The 18,221-nt window shown below is 36.3% G+C and overlaps 2 protein-coding genes across 2 annotated transcripts; both read right to left on the reverse strand.

The window, feature by feature from the left end:
- Window positions 1-11,497: 11,497 nt before the first annotated feature.
- On the reverse strand, window positions 11,498-11,830 carry LOC114740306 (uncharacterized mitochondrial protein AtMg00310-like). Its single transcript, XM_028928424.1, has one exon. The coding sequence runs from the start codon at window positions 11,828-11,830 to the stop codon at window positions 11,498-11,500; it is 333 nt and encodes a 110-aa protein (XP_028784257.1).
- An 84-nt stretch (window positions 11,831-11,914) lies between these two features.
- Window positions 11,915-14,245, reverse strand: LOC114740307 (uncharacterized). Its single transcript, XM_028928425.1, has 5 exons — window positions 13,604-14,245; window positions 13,403-13,492; window positions 13,241-13,297; window positions 12,758-13,036; window positions 11,915-12,187 (listed from the first exon to the last, which is right to left on the reverse strand). Exons 1-5 carry the CDS (start codon window positions 14,243-14,245, stop codon window positions 11,915-11,917), a joined length of 1,341 nt encoding a protein of 446 aa, XP_028784258.1.
- Window positions 14,246-18,221: the final 3,976 nt, after the last annotated feature.

An 18,221-nucleotide genomic window follows, 5' to 3' on the forward strand; every position in this document is an offset into this window, starting at 1 on the left:
GGATTGTAAACTCGAATCGTAAACTCGTAAAAGTTTACTTTTATTAATAAATTGGTATTAAAAGTATATAATCAAATAATTAATATATAAAAAATGAGAATAATTTCATTTAAATATATTTTAAATTTAAATAATTAAAATTATATCCATCAATGATCATAATTTATTACATTCAACAAAGAAATTTCTATAAAATTCATATATAAAGTCACTAAACGGAATCAAATCCAAAAATTTAGCATGAGTTTAAGAGCGAGTTGATATGATTTTGCAAGCTTAAAATGTAAAAACAGTAAACTCGGTAAATAAACTCGTAAGTTTAACTGAGTTTACAGTTATCACGAGTTTAAGAGTAAATTGACACGATTTTGTTGGCTAAAAATGTAAAAACATTAAACTTAGAGAGTCAACTCGTGGGTTTGACAACAATACTTCAATCCTAATTGTAAGACTTTGTTTTTTTTTTAATTGCTCAGAGTATCCTCCTACCCGAACGGTAAGAGACTAATCTCTGAACCCAGAATATGATGTTTAAGGTGCCCAAGTCCCTTTCATTTGGACCAACATTTGTTGGTTATATAAAACCTTGTTTGTAGTCTATAAACAAGTTCTTATAATTAAAAGAAGGTGTAGTATATTGTTGGGCCTTCGGAGAATCCACTCTTGAGAGTTTTTGAATTATTATATACAATAAAATAGAAAAGATTTGTCTTAACCACATGGTACTTCCTTCGATCCTATATATAAGCTTCAAACAACCGAATCAGGTTTAACAGACCAGCAGTTAGAATTAGTTAAAAATAATAAATAGGTCAGAAATACTTTTGTTTCAAATTTGCCCTTATTTATTAAGAGAATAAATGAGAGAGGCAATAAATGAAAAGGTAATAAAAAAGAATATATAGATATAATATTAATAAGAGGGATGGAGCACTAAATACAGTTAACTAAGAATAAAATCATAGAAAAAGTAATAAATATTCATACAAACTAAAAAAATAAAGTTTATATTTTGGACCAAAATTTTTTTTATAAAAAAAATAAGGTTTACATATAGATCAGAAGGAGTATAACATATAAGAATTTTTTTTTTTTTGGGGGGCCGGGGGAAGGGCCCCAGTGAATATGATGTGAAATTAGCGTCCGTCCAATTTGTCATCTTATTTTCCTCATCTTTTTAGTTACGTTCATGCATAAACACAAAGTATGGGATCAACACGATGTTTCGTGTCCATATTGACAGCTTCAAACTCTGTGATGCCTCAAAGTAAATTACACCTAATCACGTATTATAAATTCGAAAAATACTTTTTCCAAAGAATTAGCTCTAAATATTAATTATTCCTCATATATTGTAAAATGTAAATACCTTATGATTTAAGGTTTCATTTATTTTTATAACGACAACTTTAATTTGATTTATTCAGAGTTTTTAAATATTTTTAAGACTTTCTAAAATACGTATTCTTAAGGCTAGTTATTTAATTTTATCCGAGTCATGTCTGAAGTCTTAAATAATGTGTTTCGCCATTGAAAACTAGGCGATATTCAAAATACGGGGCCCCAGAGCCAATTGTCTCTGCTTCTAGAGCCAAATTTTTTTCTAGAGTCAAACTGCTTCTAGAACCAAATTAAACAAGGACAACAGATCAACGGAAATCAAGCTCAGACGCAAAACACATGATCCCCCGTTTCGACCATTCACATCGATTTTGGATGGTTAAATTTTTTTTTATACATTTTAATTAATTTTCTGTTTTAATAGGTGTAGAATTTAAGATAAATATAATCTTACGGCTAATAATTTTTTTTAAAAAAATAAATTTATCATTAAACAAATTTATATAAAAAGTTTAAAATCTAAATCTCTGAATGGTTTAAATTGCATTATACATACAAGCACACATTTCTTAACGAAAGCCGTCTCACTTCAATATCCCTGCGACAATCTGCCTCGAAACGAAATCGGGAATGAGCATACAACCTAATAAAGAGAAGAGAGATTGTACTTCATATTTAGCTTTTTCGTATGGATTTAAGTTTTGCACGAGAAATACAAGAGTTCTTCTGTGTTATACACACATTATATATAGGCTCATTACTTGAGAGGTTCGGGTTCTGCAAGTACCCTTTTGGTAGTTATAACACACACACGCACACACATATTAAAAATATAGCCAGTATGCGAAAGCTTTTACCGGGTAATAGATATCATTGCATGGATACTTGAAACTGATATCGAAAAATAACATTATGGGTTAAGATATAGTTTATTCCTAAAAATTTTCACGCAGGAGTATTCAGAAATTTTGAGGAGTAATGTTGAACCTCCTAAGAAAAGTTTAGTAATATTCCTCTCATCCTTACTTGCATCCCAAGTGGTACTGCCACCTCACCACCCCCCCTCTCTTCCTGGTGAACCACCGTGGATTGCCTCTTGATTATTCTTCTCGCACCCGCACTATGCAGCCCTGTCAGCAAACCTCCCTGATGAGATATTATTAGAGATGCCATCGTAGAAGATGAAGCCGACGACGACGATGATAAAGCTGAAGGCAACGCTGATGACTGAAAATGACGAGCCATTGAAGATGACATAACCATCTGATCGCAAAAATTCATGGGAAGCTCTGAAAACTGCGAGTGCCTTGAAAATCACTTGATGTCGCCGGCTAAGAACCCAGGAAGGATGGTGGTGAAGGGATTTCGCACGAACAATCACCTCAGTGGACGTCGGAATGGACAAAAGGGTACTTGCAAAACCCGAACCTCTCAAATAAGCCACGGCTGTCGTGGTCGCAGGTTGCCGTATCTGACATTTTCTGGGAAATTGAGCTTAGCCTTGTTGCCTCCGAAACGCAGGGTAGCTTCGTGGTATGCCCGGGCAGCCGCCTCCGCCGTGGCTAAAGTGCCAAGCCAGACTCGGGCAGCTTTGAAAGGATCTCTGATTTCAGCTGCCCACTTCCCCCGTGGCCTTTGTCTCACTCCACTATACTTTCTTCTTCCTTCTTCAGAACTCCACTATTCATACACTGCATTTTCCATTTGCACTCTCTCTTCTCTTCAACCTTCTCCTGCAATACGTATTCATTCGCACGAGTTTATCAGCATTCTATAAAAGATCCCGCGTGGTGATACGATAATAAGACAGAATCTTGTGTGAAAGTGATAACTGGTTTGTTGCATTCAATCTTTTTTCTATTGCATTGTGAATGCATTCCCAACATTCTCAACGTTCCTACCTGATGATGTTAAATTAAAGCCCATTAATTAGGAGAGAAATGGGGAAGGGAGGGAGTGCCAAGATGGCAGCATCACGTCCTAGGTGAAAACTTCCGGGCAATATTCAACTCAAATGAAAAAGGGTATGGATATATAGGTATATATGGTATATATATTAGAAGAAAAAGGAGGAGTAACTACAAAGCTGACAAGTTTATGGGCTCAATGAGAGGTGGGATCATCATGGTTTGCGGGAGAAGATCATGCGGGGAGTTGGGATTGGAGTGGCCGGGGTTATTGAAGAAGAAGTGGTGGTGAGAGGATGTGGTGTATTTGCTGGGGAAAAAGCCTTCTGCGTGGTTGGCATTTGAGTGCCACGAGCAGTTGTTGGAGGGTTAGAGCCGACCTGAGTGTTATGGGTGGCTGGCGTAAGAACCCTCTGGGTATTGATGCTTTCAGAATTCATAGTGGAGCTTGGCTTTAATCTGAGGATTATCTCTGAAACCCTTCGGATGAGATATATTAGAAATTTCAAGGAGATGACAAGAAGTGTGTGGGTTAGACACGGCGAGAGGCAAAGTCAGATTGCGGCAATAATATTTCTTTCTTTAGGGCTATGTCGTTTAGGACGTAGAGAGAGAGAGAGAGAGAGAGAGGTTAGGGAAAGGCGATCACTTATAACTATTGCTGATGACAGAGAGAGGAGAGAGAGCGCAGCATACATTGATTTTATGTTATGAAATGCTCACACACATTTTTCTTCTAATTTTCAGGCCTTCAATCCAAGATCACGCTTCACAATGACCACTCAACATTCAAACCTGTTTGGTATTTAAAATATATATATATATATGCAAAAATTAAATATCAGTTTATTTTTTGGGAAAAACAATGGTTATCATTTTGATGAGCGCCATAAACTCATTAGATCAGGATTGTTTATATTTAATTTAAACGGTTTAGATTTAAAATTTTTAATTAATTATTTTTAAACAGAAAAAATATTTCTTTGAAAGAATGAAAATTAAAATATTATCTCTATTTTAGATTCTATACATACTAAAATAATTATTTTAAATAAATAAATAAAAATAAATAAATCTAGACTATCTAAATGAGATATGAATGATTTAGATTTGATGAGTTTAAAATGCTTATCAAAGCGATAAACACTAAAATTAGTTTCGTGAATTAAGCATCCAATCTTCTATCAAGCTTTGTTCGCCCATATTTATTCCTTGGATTCGCATCTTTATGCGTCATGTACGGTACAATAACGCATCAAGTTAATGTTGCTTATTACGCTCATCTTAAAGGTGACAAAAAAATTCACCAATATATCACTACAAAAAAAACAGTTCATTACTAATAAAATTTCATTGACAATATTTGTAATTAAAAAGCATTTTTTTTAAGAATATTCTTGACAGAATTAATAGTTTGAACTTAAACGTATTTTTTTCAAAAAAAAGTTCGTGTAATTAAGATAAATATAAAGGTTAGGGTGTTTTATCCTAATTTGATTTTTCGCTAGCTAGTTACATAATGATATAATGACTTGATAAGAATTACAATTTGATTTTGCAATCTATGTGAATAGTTAGTGAGAAAATTAAAAAATTATTAGAATTCAACTTTGAAATACACAATAGGCAGAAAATTACAATGCTGTGTGTGTGTGTGTGTATATGTGTTTGTGTGTGAATACGCACGAAGCCGTGAAAACCTGAAGTGCGAGCGAGGCAAAGTCAGGGTGGTGCAGTAGTATTAGATTCTTGAGGAGTCTGTCGTTTATTGGCAGTTTCGCACCTCCCTGTACCACGCAGAGAGAGAGAGAGAGCATATGTCACTTTCATTGTCTGCCACGAGTGGCCACGTATTACTACTCAGTAGTCCAATAGTGGGACAACCTTCGAGATTGGCCCTTGCTGGTCATAATTACAAGTACTATTCCCTTTTCAACTCACTTAAATATACTCTGGCCCGGGCCCTTGCCTTGGGAAATCAACCGAGCCCTTCAACTCAAAACCAAAACCAATAAACAAACATTCTATGCACTACATCCAAGTAAGGAAAGCTTTCACAACGTTGTTTTTCTAATTTACAGGCCTTCAATCCAAGATCACGCTTCACAGTTACCACTCGACAACTCAAACCTGTTTGGTATTTAAAATTTATATATATATGCAAAAATTAAAGATCAATTTATTTTTTAAGTAAAACAGTGAATTTAGCTATCAAAATTTGTTCACACAGATTTATCCCATTGCTCCGCATCTTCAGGCGTCAAGTACAATACAATAACGCGTCAAGTTTGTGTTGGTTATGTCGGTCAGCTTAAAATTGCAAAAAAACTCACTAACATATGGATAATAACATATACCATATATATGTATATGAGAAAATGAATAAACATTGAAGTATATATAGAAATTTATTTTCTAATGCATTTTTTAACATATATATATCTGTTTTCCTGAATACAAATGACACAAAAAAACCAAGTATATATATGGTTTCCTAAATCCTATCTGCCTAACTTTTTTACTTATGGGACAATGAGAGCTTATAAAACGAAAAGAGAAAACTAATTTGGACATCCTTCTAGTTTACTTCACTTTTAAATTAAGTCTCTAAGCTTTTTTTCCTTTTTATAGAATCCTTTAACTTTACATCGTTAGATCCATTAGTCTCTCAAATTAAAAACTGTTAAATAAACATTGACAGTGTTACTGTTGCCGTTAACTAGTTTTATTATATATATTTTTTTAATTTCCCCATGGTAAATTTTTCAGATTCATTCTGAACTCAAGTAAGGTGCTATAGTATATGCTCCGTTCCCCAAGCAATCTCTGCCATTTCATGTTCCTCGGTCATCTACAATATCGCATCCGTACTGCCTCCTTTAGATAAAACAATCTGATCGCTATTCACTTCCTTCATATAGTCGTCGAAGAAATGGACTTTCTGGCAAATTATTTTCCTCTCTCCAGCTAACCTTCGTCTAGTTTCCTCTGAAAGCCTTGAGCTCAAAGCCATTTTCTTCTTCTCTCACCTACTTTACAAGGTATTCCATGCTTATTCTATGCTTGCGGGGAAGCAAAGATTTCTCACTCTGCCCAAATTCCAATGAAGTTTTCCATCTCGCTTTGGTGATGAGTTGCGATTTCAAATGGTGAAAATTTTGCTTGATTCTTTGACTTTGTTTATGTATTTTCTGCAGCTAACAGGAATGGTAGTGGTGACTGTAGTTTTCTTGTTTTAGTAGCCTCCTTGAGTTTTCTGGAAAAGAAAAGAATTTTATCAGTTTGATTTAAGCTATGTGAATTTGGGTTCCACTTGTAATTGTGACATGCCCTTTTTTTTCTCGATAAATTCATATTCATTTGAGTTCTGAAAATGGAGTAAAACTGCACAAATTTAGTACTTCTCTCAGCTACGCCTTCGATTAAGATCAACCCATTAATCTAGATTTCTTGAAAGCTCAGGAAAGCGGTGGTTTGAAATCATTCAGCAAAGCTAGTGTTGAAGTTGTGGCTGAGAAGGTCGTTCATCTTTGACAAGCAATCTCTGACTGTTTTGAGGAATCTCTGACTGGAGAAACTCGTCGCCACCAATGAATACTTGTCGAATAAAGATGGAGGATGATCGGAGTTCGAGCTAAGTTCACTTTGCTTGCCGAAAATGGTGCAGAATTTCAATGAGACAAATGAGAAGTAGCCGCCGGTGGATAGATGCAGCCATAATCACTGTAATTGCTTCAATAGCAGAACAAAGGAGGAATGAACGAAGATATTGAGCAATGAACGAAGAACGAACAATGAATTAGGGAGGAGAGTTTTGTTCTGAAACTTTTTGAGGTTACAGGGAAGGAGATAGGTAATGAGAGTTTTAACGCCGTTAGTGTTTAATTAACAGCAGGGTCTAACAAATCTAACTATGTAAAGTTAAAGGATCCAATAAAAAAAAAAAAGGGACTTGATTCAAAACTAAGACAAACTATAAAGACTTTCAAATTAGTTTTTCCAAACGAAAATGTTATACAGTTTGAAATGAAATATCAAATGGGTAAATATTGCAATGTTTCTCCCCCCACGTTCACGGACACGTATATTTGTTAAAGACTTAAAAGTCTATGGCGGCTGGCGCTGGTTGTGACTGAGGGTCGCACAGTAGAATATTTAGAAATTAAGATGGGTGGGCCCCATGCAAAGATCTCCCCATTACAAGAACAAGGGTGGCCGTACGCAACGGCATATTGCGTCCTTTTCAGACCTTACACCCTTTTGTTTTCTAGTATTTTAAATTAGGACTGGAGATAGTATTACAGTTATTTATTGTTTTCAGTTTTAACTAAAAAAGAATTTTGTTATTTCTCCAGAATTGCTAAAAGAAGCAGGGTCTTGGAGTAAGGAAACTACAAAAAGAAATGTTTGGCTAATCCTAGAAATATTTTTAGAAATATTTACAAATTCTTTCACATATTTACCTCGTATACTGTAAAAATATTTTTAAAATTATTGTTTTGTTTTTATCTAGACACCCTCAAAGTCCTGCATGATTGTTTTAACTTTCAACACTGATTGCTGCAGGAATATTTTTTGCTGCATTCACTATTCCCGGTACTAACAAGAACAATACAGGAGATCCTAACTATTTGGAGAAATTCACTATTTCAGATATTCGATACCTCAGATGCATCTGCATATATTGTGAGAGTGTGTAAACATGGCCTGAATATAAAACAAAAATAGGAGAGAGACAAAAGGGCCCGTAAAGCGTCCGTCCGTAATTTGTTATCTTCTCATATTTTGTTGCTTTGTTCATAAACACGAATTATAGGATCAACGGATCGCTTGGTGTCTATATTGACTGCTTCAAATTTTGTGATGCCTCAATGTAAATTCCACTTAATCAAACAATTATATTTAAGTATTATGAATCCAAAAAGTACTCGTTCCAAAGAACTATAGCTCTAAATATTAGTTATTCTTCACCTACAAACAAACCAAGATACATTATAAACTCCGAAGGTTTCATTTATTTTTATAATTAAAGCTTTAATGTCATTGATTCAGAGTTTTTAAATTTTTTAAAGACTACTTATGTTTCAGAGTCATGCATGTTTGAAGTCTTAAATAATGTGTTCCAGTTTCAACATTGAAAACTAAGTCATATTCAAAGTACGGTGCCCACAAGCTAATTATTTCTGTGTTCATAGAACCAAATTAGACAAGGACAATAGATCAATGGAAATCAAGTTCAGACGCAAAGCATAAACACATAATGTTTCATCTCTGCTAGCGAGACACACACACACACACACACACATTCTTCCTAACGAAGCCATCTCACTCCAATGTCTCTGGCACTCCACGGGCCATAATCTGCATGAAAACGAAATCGGGGATGAGCATATACAATCTAATAAAGAGAAGAGAGAAATTGTACGTCATACTTAGCTTTTTCGTTGGGATTGGGAGTAGGTAAAAAGATTTAAGTTTCGGACGAGAAGTAAAAGAGTTCTTGTCAGTTATATATTAAAAATATAGCCAATATGCGAAAGTTTTTGCCAGGTATCAGATATCATTGCGTATATATACTTCAGACTGATATCGAAAAATAATGAAAACAAACCTGACAAGTTTATGGGCTTAATGAGAGGGATCATGGTGTGTGGGAGAAGATCTTGAGGGGGGTTGGGATTGGAGTGGGAGTTCTTGAAAAGGTGGTGGTGTGAGGATGCGGCGTATGTGCCAGGGAAAAAGCCTTCTGCGTGGTTGGCATTTGAGTGCCATTAGCAGTTCTTGAAGAGTTAGAGCCGAGCTGAGTCTGAGTGGGGGGCGTAAGAACCTTCTGGTTATTGATGCTTTCAGAATTCATAGTGGAGCTTGGCTTTAAACTGAGAATCTCTGAGATATAGAGAAATAACCTTGCTCAAGTAGATGACAGAGTTGCCTTGAAGCTTGTTGCAGTAGAGAAGAGGTATTTATAGAGAAGAGGCACTCGGATATTCGACACTAGCTAATTGAAGAATGACTAGACTTTGAAGCCTGACGAGTGGGAGCAAATGCTGGGCCCAGGGAGAGAGGCAAAGTCAGATTGTTGAAGCATGAGATTGCTTGGACATGGGTTCAACTGCTTGTGACCAAAAGATTGTACTGGCAATTAGAGTCTCTGTGTCGTTTATTGGTGCCTCCGGGTGAGAGAGAGAGAGAGAGAGATCGTAAAGGAAAGGAAAGGAAAGGCAAGGCAAGGGCATGCTGATGATGGAGAGGATTTGAGGAGGGGAGGGGGGGAGCAGACATTGATTTTACTGTCTGCAAATGTATTTCTAGTTTTGCCTGCAACAGTAGCCCCACAGAGATGTGACCATTTGCGAGTGACCCTGCTTTAGCAGATCATCGCGTTAACATGGTATTCCCTGCCTCTCTTTTCAACTCACTTATATATAATCTTTTTGGGTTTTGAGAATTGATGGCAGTACTTAGCAGGTCATATTATAAAGTATTCCATTTTTTGTCTCTTTCCAACCCACTCGTATAATTCTTTTTGATTTGAGAATTAAGGGCCCTACTTTAGCGGGGCATATTAACGAGTGTTCCCTTCCTCTCTCTCTTTTTTTGACCAAAACAAGAGTCCATTTTATTAATACTCAAAAAAACAAGGTACACACGCTAATAGCCACTTAAGGCCTGAAAAATAAAAACACTCAAGAAACGCCTAGGAATACAACCTAACACACAAAATTGAAACCAAAAAAAGACAATAACAAGAGCCAAAATAAAACCAAAGAAAGAAAGCAGAAAACCAGATACAAAGCCTTAACCAATACCAGATCTATCTAAGCTGCCAAGACATACAGGTGCACCAGCATTCCGTCAGCCAACTTCCTCATCAACAACCTGATCTGATCCTGCAGTGCAAACAGTGTCAAACCAAGACTCCTCATCCAATAAGAGTTTGCTAAGAGGGGGTGGAGGTTGGGCAAAGCAACCTTCAACTCTCACCCCCGTTAAACTGAGACTGCCAACCAATCTGCAGCCTTATTTCTTGATCTAGAGATAAGATCAAAACCAGTGTCTGTATCAGAACTCAAACGTGCAATTATGTCTTCAACTACAACTTGTGACTGCCACTCACAGTATGCACCGGTACCATTTTTCACCGCCTTGAATAGGACCTCACAATCAATCTCAATGAGGAATTTGCCATTGCCATACATCCGTATCAAGTCCAATGCTTTCCTGACAGCAAGAGCTTCTGAAATAAAAGCAGAAGAAGCTTGTACTTGTTCAGCAAAAACCTGTAAGACCTTGCCATTTTCGCTCCTGAAACTTATTCCTATTCCTGCTTTTCCAGATTTAGCCATGAAAGAACCATCTACATTTACCTTAATAATTCCAGCACCAGGTGCATTCCACTTTTCCAGGGTTCTCATAGCAGCATTTGACTCGTTCTCCCTCAACCATCCTCTGGCAATCCAGAATTCATTAATTAAAGAGATAGCATTCCTCAACGTTTTTCCTGGTTCTATCTCAACATCCTGGAAGACAACACTACATCTACTCTTCCACACATGCCAGCAGATAGAAGCAAGCAAAGCCTTTTGGAAATAATTGCCTTTTCTGCCTTCACCTAGTATCAGCCAAAACCACTTATCAAATATGGAAATTCTCCTTTCATTCACCATAACTCCAATGGGCGAGCCATACCAAACCTTCTTTACCCAGTCACAGAGAAGAAGACAATGCTCCACTGTTTCATCACATCTTTCGCAAATTTTGGATACTAGGTCCTTACAACACTTTCTCCTGAATAAATTCTTAGCTGTAGCTAGGCCACCATGTATTGCTCTCCAAATAAAATGTTGAATTTTTGGAGGAACTTTAAGTTTCTAAATCTCACTCCAAAGTCCCTCCGGTATCACATAGGAAGTTTTAGGTCTCATTCTCCTTGAAACACTCTTGCCATTCTTCAACTCAGCATATCCAGACCTCACAAAATAGTTGCCATTCTTGTTGCCTAACCAAACTAGAGTATCCCCTCTCTCCAATGAAGATAAAGGGATTTGTGATATTTTCTGGACCAGTTCAAAATTAAACATATCACAAAGGAGTTCCTTCTTCCACTGGCCATCTTCTATGAGGTCACTTACCAACATTTCCATATCAACAGAGTTATTTCCTCCAAGGTACTTCAGAGCACATTCCCCCACCCATCTGTCCTCCTAAACCCTCACCTTCCTACCATTTCCAATTCTCCATGCTAAATTCTATTTCAGAAACTCTCTTCCTTCTAAAATGCTAGACCAACCCCATGAGGCTCTCCCCCCCTTGCTAGCATTTAGAAAATCAGAATGAAGAAAGTAGAGACCCTTCAGCATTTTAGCCCATAAAGCCTCAGGATTCTGAATTAATCTCCACGCAGTCTTTGCTAACATGGCTAGATTAAAATGTGCAAAGTCTCTGAATCCTAAGCCACCTTTCTTCTTCTGCAACGTCATGATGTTCCATGCTTTCCAGTGGATCCCATCTTCTTCCAAGCCCTTCCCCCACCAGAATTTAGAGATAAACCTATCAAACTCTTTGCAAGTTTTCATAGGCATTTTGAAACAAGTCATGGGATAAACAGGAACCGTATTAGCTACAACCTTAATCAATACTTCCTTTCCAGCCTGAGTAAGGTATTTCTATTTCCATCCTTGTATCTTCTTTATCATCTTTTCGCGATTGAAGGCAAGTGACTCAGCCTTTGACTTGCTCCAAATAATAGGGAGGCCAAGATATTTCCCTGGATCTCTGGTTTCTTTTATTTCTAGCCACCTACAAACACGGTTTCTTCTCTTTTCATCAGTGTTTGCAGAAAAATAAATTCTAGATTTTTCCAGATTAACTAATTGACCAGAAGCATTTCCATATACTGCAAAAATCTTCTTTAACCTTCTGCAGTTTTTCCGTAAGGCCTTCATAAAAAACAAAGAGTCATATGCAAAAAGACAATGTGATAGAATTAGACAGGAGTGGCTCAACTTAATGCCTTCTAGGTAGCCTCTTTCCACATTCTTCTTAATCATACTAGATAACACGTCTGCAATCAAGATGAAGAGATAAGGTGAGAGAGGGTCACCTTGTCTTATTCCCCTTTTTGGAGTCACCTCTGCAATTCTTTTCCCAGACAGCATAATAGAATACCTCACTGATCTGACACAACTCATGATGCATGCAACCTATCTTGAGTCGAAACCCAACTTCAACAAAAGATGCTCAAGAAAATCCCATTCAATTCTGTCATAGGCTTTACTCATATCCATTTTCAAGGCAAACTCAAATTTATTGACTCCCCTCTTTCTTTTCAAATAGTGGAATGCCTCATGTGCCAAAACAATGTTATCATGAATTATTCTTCCTTCAACAAAAGCACACTGGTTCTCAGAAATTATCCTCGGCATCAAAGACTTCATTTTATTTGTCAAGACCTTTGAAAGCAATTTATAACAATAATTACAAAGACTTATAGGTCTATATTGAGTGACAACTTCAGGTTTATCAGTCTTTGGAATCATCACCAAATCAGTGGTGTTCACAGGATCAATCAGAAGACCATTTTCAACACAATTTTTCACCAATTCAAAGATCTTGTCACCTACAGTTTCCCAAGAACAGTGATAGAATTGCCCAATAAAACCATCAGGACTAGGGGCTTTCCTCCCTCCCATCTGGAAACAAGCTGCCTTGACTTCTTCTTTAGCGACAGCTCTCATTAAGCGCATATTATCAGCTTCTGTAATTTTGCAATCAACATAGCTGATTGCCTAAGAGAAGTTTCACTCACCAAAATTTGTGAACAGACTTCCCCTCCTCCAACCATCTCCCACTTTCATTTTCAATCTCAGGATTTTATTTCTTGCCTTGTGCTGGATAGTCGTGAGATGAAAGAATTTTGTATTCCCATCCTCTTCTTTTAACCGTTTAATTCTAGATCTCTAATGCCAATATTTTTCTTCCAGTCTCCATACCTCTTCCATTTCACGGGAAATAGCCTCTTTCTGTATCAGAATTTCCTCAGTCAACATCTGATTATTACATTCTTCCAGCTTACTCATCAAAACTTCAATTCTTTTCCTATTATTAGGAAAGGCTTTTCTGCTCTATGATCTCAAAGCCTTGCTACAATTTACCAGTTTTGCAGCCACTTCATCTGCAACATTGCTATTTTGGTATTTATCAGAATTCCAGCTTCTACAAACCACCCCATCATATTCCTCATGCTTACACCAATAAGTTTCAAATCTGAAAAGTCTGGGACTTTTTTCCTATTGGTAATTCAGGTCCACCACTAATAAATGATGATCTGATCCTATAGGTTCACAGTGAAAGACCATTGCTTTTGGAAATTTTTCTCTCATTTCACCATTTCCAAAAACTCTGTCTATTCTTTCTTTGATATTGTTCACTCCTATTCTACCATTAGCCCAGGTGAATCTTGAACCTTTAAATTCTAAATCCAGAAATTCACAGTCACTGATCATTTTATGGAATCTTAGAATCTTCCTAGCAGCTCTTGGATTTCCCCCCATTTTCTCATTCTGATTCAGAATTTCATTGAAATCTCCAGCACACAACCAGGAGCCGTTTATAGAAGTAGCCAAGCTCGCCAATCTGTCCCAAACCCGAGACCTCTCTGCTTCTTTTGGGGGTCCATAAACCAGCGTAAGGAAATAAGGTGCATCTTCACTTGTGCAAGAGATCCTAGCATGAATAATGTTTGAACTGCCAGATATAAGATCAATTTGCAATTCATCCATCCACCAGACCGCCAGTCCACCACTTCTACCTCTAGGATCCATATAGAATTCACTATGAAAGCCAAGCTTCTTCTTAATTCTTTTTAAGTAACTCTGATGCTTTTTTGTTTCCATTAGGAACACTAAAGAAGGTCTATATTTAGTGCAAACCTCCTTTAGATTCCTTACTGCCAGGGAAGCACCAAGACCCTGGCAATTCCAAGTGATGAAGATCATGGCTCTCTGGTGACTGATTGTGGCCAGTCACCAGAACCGTTAACAGGATGTTGAGTATCTTCCCTTACATTCAACTGGGAAGAAAAGTCAAAATTCAGCAATGAACACTCTCCATTTCCTCTTTTCTGTCTTATGCTTTTTTTAACAGCCCTGATACTTCTTTTCACTTCCTTCTTCTTGACATGACCATGAATGGGGTTCTATGGTTCTACCACATTTTCAAAACATAGCTTTCTTCTCTTTTTATTATTATTTTCTTCTATGTCATCGCCCCTTCTTTTCAAACCAAAATTCATTAGTCCAAGGGTGACTTCAGCCATTGGTGATATACTTCCAAAAACGACCAAAGCTTTAGAAAAATCTTCCTTCATAGAAACCGGAGAGAGATTCTCCTTATCCACTGAGTTGCTATTTCTATTGATCATAATTGTTCTATTACCTTTTGATCTACATAGATTGCCCTCATTAGACTCCTTCTTATTCTTTTCTTCAGAATTTTCTTGTTCAACTTTTGATGGTAGCAAATTTTTTCCTTTCAGAGCATTCCCCTCGAATTCCTTTGATTCATGAACACAATTATCACATTGCTGTTTATTCTCCAGAGTCACTTCCTCCTCTTTTCCTCTTTTATCATTTATCTGATTACATTGTCCGGTCAGCCTTCGTCTTTCCTTCCCCTGCTTCTCAGTGTATTGTTTATAACCATCAGCTTCCTCCCAGTTAGATTTAAGAACTCTAATGGCATCAGTATTTTTCCTAGCAGCTTGAGTACTCAACCAGGACCCATACTTAGCTGAGAGGTTTCCATCATTTTCTTTTGAGAAACTACAATATCTCAAATCATGTCCAATTCTGCCGCATGCAAAACAAAAATTCTGTAGACGTTCATATCGCGCCTTGATCCAAATAGGATCCTTCTTTGTTCTAGGAGCCCACATTCCAGTTACCAAAGGTTTCCTTAGATCCACAATGACTCTCACACATAAAAAACTTCTTGTCTAGGCCTTCTGTCATTGGATCCTCGACCATTGTAACTTCACCTATCAGACTTCCTAATTTCACACATTATCAATATCCATTGCTGCACGAGGTAGATCGTGAAATTGAATCTAGAATGGACAAAAATCAAAATCTACTTGCTAAACACCGTCTCATCATCCCAGCACTGGATGTTCAGTAACAAACCATTGATCGACCACGATCGACCTCTCAGAATTCTCTCGTAATCATCTCTCCTACAGAACTCGAAGATAAAATCCTTATGATCCACTTCAACTATCTCAAGGTCCTCATTCTTCTGAAGATTCCATCCTTTCCAAATCATCTGGATGTAGTTGCTGGATTTAAATTCTTTTTCGACATGATCTTTCCAACCAGAGCACCACCAATCAATCTATGGTCTTCATTCTTTTCCAGATAAGATCCACCACAAATTCATCGGGATTCTCTTCATACAGTTATCACGACGCTTCTCACCAAATTCCATCTCCATCTCCACCTCTCCTCGTCCCTCTGAAACTTCTTTCCTCACTATTTTTCGTGTTACAATGTGTAACAGAGAAAACACTCTTTCTTCGCTTGGTCACAGTGGGCAACGAAGTTCACTCAGATCAGTCTCTCACTATCACACAACACGACGGATTCAGGATTCACAAGCGAAATCGATGATAATCGCCGTAACGAACTCTCACGTGGAGAGAGAAAATGCTCCCACTCAGGAGAGAGAACTAACCTTCCCTTCCTCTCTTTTGAACTCATTTATATATAATTTCTTTTGTTTTGAGAATTAATGGCCCTACTTAGTAGGTCATATTATAAAGCATTCCCTTTCTTCTCTTTAATTTTCTACTCGCTTATATGTAATCTTTAGTTTTGAGAATTAATGGCCCTACTTAGCAGGTCGTCATATTATAAAGCATTCCCTTCCTCTCTTTTCAAGTCATTTATATATAAGTTTTGTCTTGAGAATTAGTGGCCCTACTTAGCAGGTCATATTATAAAGCATTCCCTTCCTCTCTTTTCAACTCATTTATATATGATCTTTTTTGTTGAGAATCAATGGCCCTACTTAGCAGGTCATATCATAAAGTATTCCCTTCCTCCCTTTTAAGCTCACACTTATATATAATCTTTTTTGTTTTGAGGATTAATGGCCCTACCATGCAGATCATATTATAAAGCATTCCGTTTCCTCTCTTTTTCCCCTCACTTGTATATAATCTTTATGTTGTGAGGATTAGTGGCCCTACTTAGCAGGTCATCACAGAATTCCCTTTCCTCTCTTTTCAACTCACTTATATATAATCTTTTATTTCAGTAATGGCTTTATGACTTTCTCCCAAAAAAAAAAGTTGAAGGAAAAGGCAATTCTATGTTAACACATATATTTCATTGATACTTTTCCCCAATCTTGAACTTGACTAACGATTGAATTATTCTGCTGTACTATAAGTTATAGTTTTTATTAAATTTAGACTGACTAATAATATGAAAAAACCCACAAAACATGTTAAAGTAATATAAAATAATTTATGCCTCAGCGTTAAATATAGCCCCTACAAAGCATGATGTGACTGCAATATCATACTTCATGATAGGTGTAATTTATTTTGACACTTTTATTATTAGTTTTTTCCTTTGGAAAATAACACAAAAAAAATTACTCAAAGCCAACCGTTTGTTATTATATATGATTAATATCCTTGAGCCACTTATATATAAAATATTAAGCGTAGATCGTTTTATATTGCATATGCAAATTTCATGCGCATATCATGAAATTATACCTGATAAAAAATAATGGTTTAAAATATGCGTATGAGTGGCTCCCTCATAATTTAACTGCGATTATTGTGTGCTAGTGTGTGTAGTTGTGGCCTGAATTAATTATGATCTAAATATGGATATAAAACTGGGACTAACCCGTGATTTGGGGAAGATTATTTTAGACGCACGTGGCTGGCCGAACCATATGTGGCTTAATCAATGGTTAACAAAATTGCCGTTGAACTAACCATGATTTTTCATAACCCTGGTGATTAACATGTAATTTAGTCACGATAAGTGGTGTGGTCAATAAGTATATTGTGATATACGGTTCTTTTAGTTTGCAAAAGCAAATTGTTACATATCTATGTGTATGCTGGCTAGTGGTTAGTGGCTATTTAATTAGCTTAATTTGTAACAAAAATAATTGGGGGGGGGCCTATATATAATTACTATTCCGTTAGATCTTCAAATATTAAATCCGCCATATGTCTTGCCAAGGATCAAACAATTTCACAGTTTCATTAAAAAGATTTATTAAAAGCTAAGCAGTACTTAACATGCAAAACAATCCCAAAGTATAAAAACCTAATACTTCCAATTCTAATTATAAGACCTTATTTTTTGTTGTTGCTCATAGTATTCTCCCACTTGAACGGTAAGAGACTAATCTCTGAACCCAAGACATGATATTTAAAGTGCTCAAATCCCTTTCACTTGGACCAACACTTGTTGATTATATAACATCTTATTTGTGGTCTATAAACGAGTTCTTATAATTAAGAGATGAGCTAATATATTGTAGGGCCCTCTGAGAATCCACTCTCTCGAGAGTTTTTGAATTATTATATATAATAAAATAGAAAAGTTGTGTCTTAACCTACATGGTATTTCCTCTGATCCTATATATAAGCTTCAAATAACCGAATCACGTTTAACAGACTAGCAGTTAAAATTAGTTAAAAATAATAAATAGGTTAGAAATACTTTTGTTTTAAATTTGCCATTATTTATTAAGAGAGTAAATGAGAGAGGCAATAAATGAAAAGGTAATGAAAAAGAATATATAGAGATAATATTAATAAGGGAGATGAAGCATTAAATACAGTCAATTAAGGATACAATCATAAAAAAGTAATAAATGTTTATACAAACTAAAAAATAAAGTTTATATTTTGAACTAAATTTTTTTTAAAAGTAAAGTTTATAT

This window comes from Neltuma alba, unplaced genomic scaffold, assembly GCF_004799145.2.
Source record: "Neltuma alba isolate B1F8T4 unplaced genomic scaffold, ASM479914v2 tig00003105_pilon, whole genome shotgun sequence".
In the NCBI taxonomy this organism is placed as follows: Eukaryota; Viridiplantae; Streptophyta; class Magnoliopsida; order Fabales; family Fabaceae; genus Neltuma; species Neltuma alba.

Excerpts from the sequence above, each read along its gene's own strand:
- LOC114740306 (XM_028928424.1), bottom strand. The coding sequence starts at position 11,830 with ATGCCTATGAAAACTTGCAAAGAGTTTGATAGGTTTATCTCTAAATTC.
- LOC114740307 (XM_028928425.1), bottom strand. The coding sequence starts at position 14,245 with ATGATCTTCATCACTTGGAATTGCCAGGGTCTTGGTGCTTCCCTGGCA. Across the intron at positions 13,493-13,603 it reads AAAAATTTCCAAAAGCAATG|CATGAGGAATATGATGGGGT; the intron begins GTCTTTCACTGT and ends TATTGGTGTAAG. Across the intron at positions 13,298-13,402 it reads ATGAAGTGGCTGCAAAACTG|ATGTTGACTGAGGAAATTCT; the intron begins GTAAATTGTAGC and ends TGTAATAATCAG.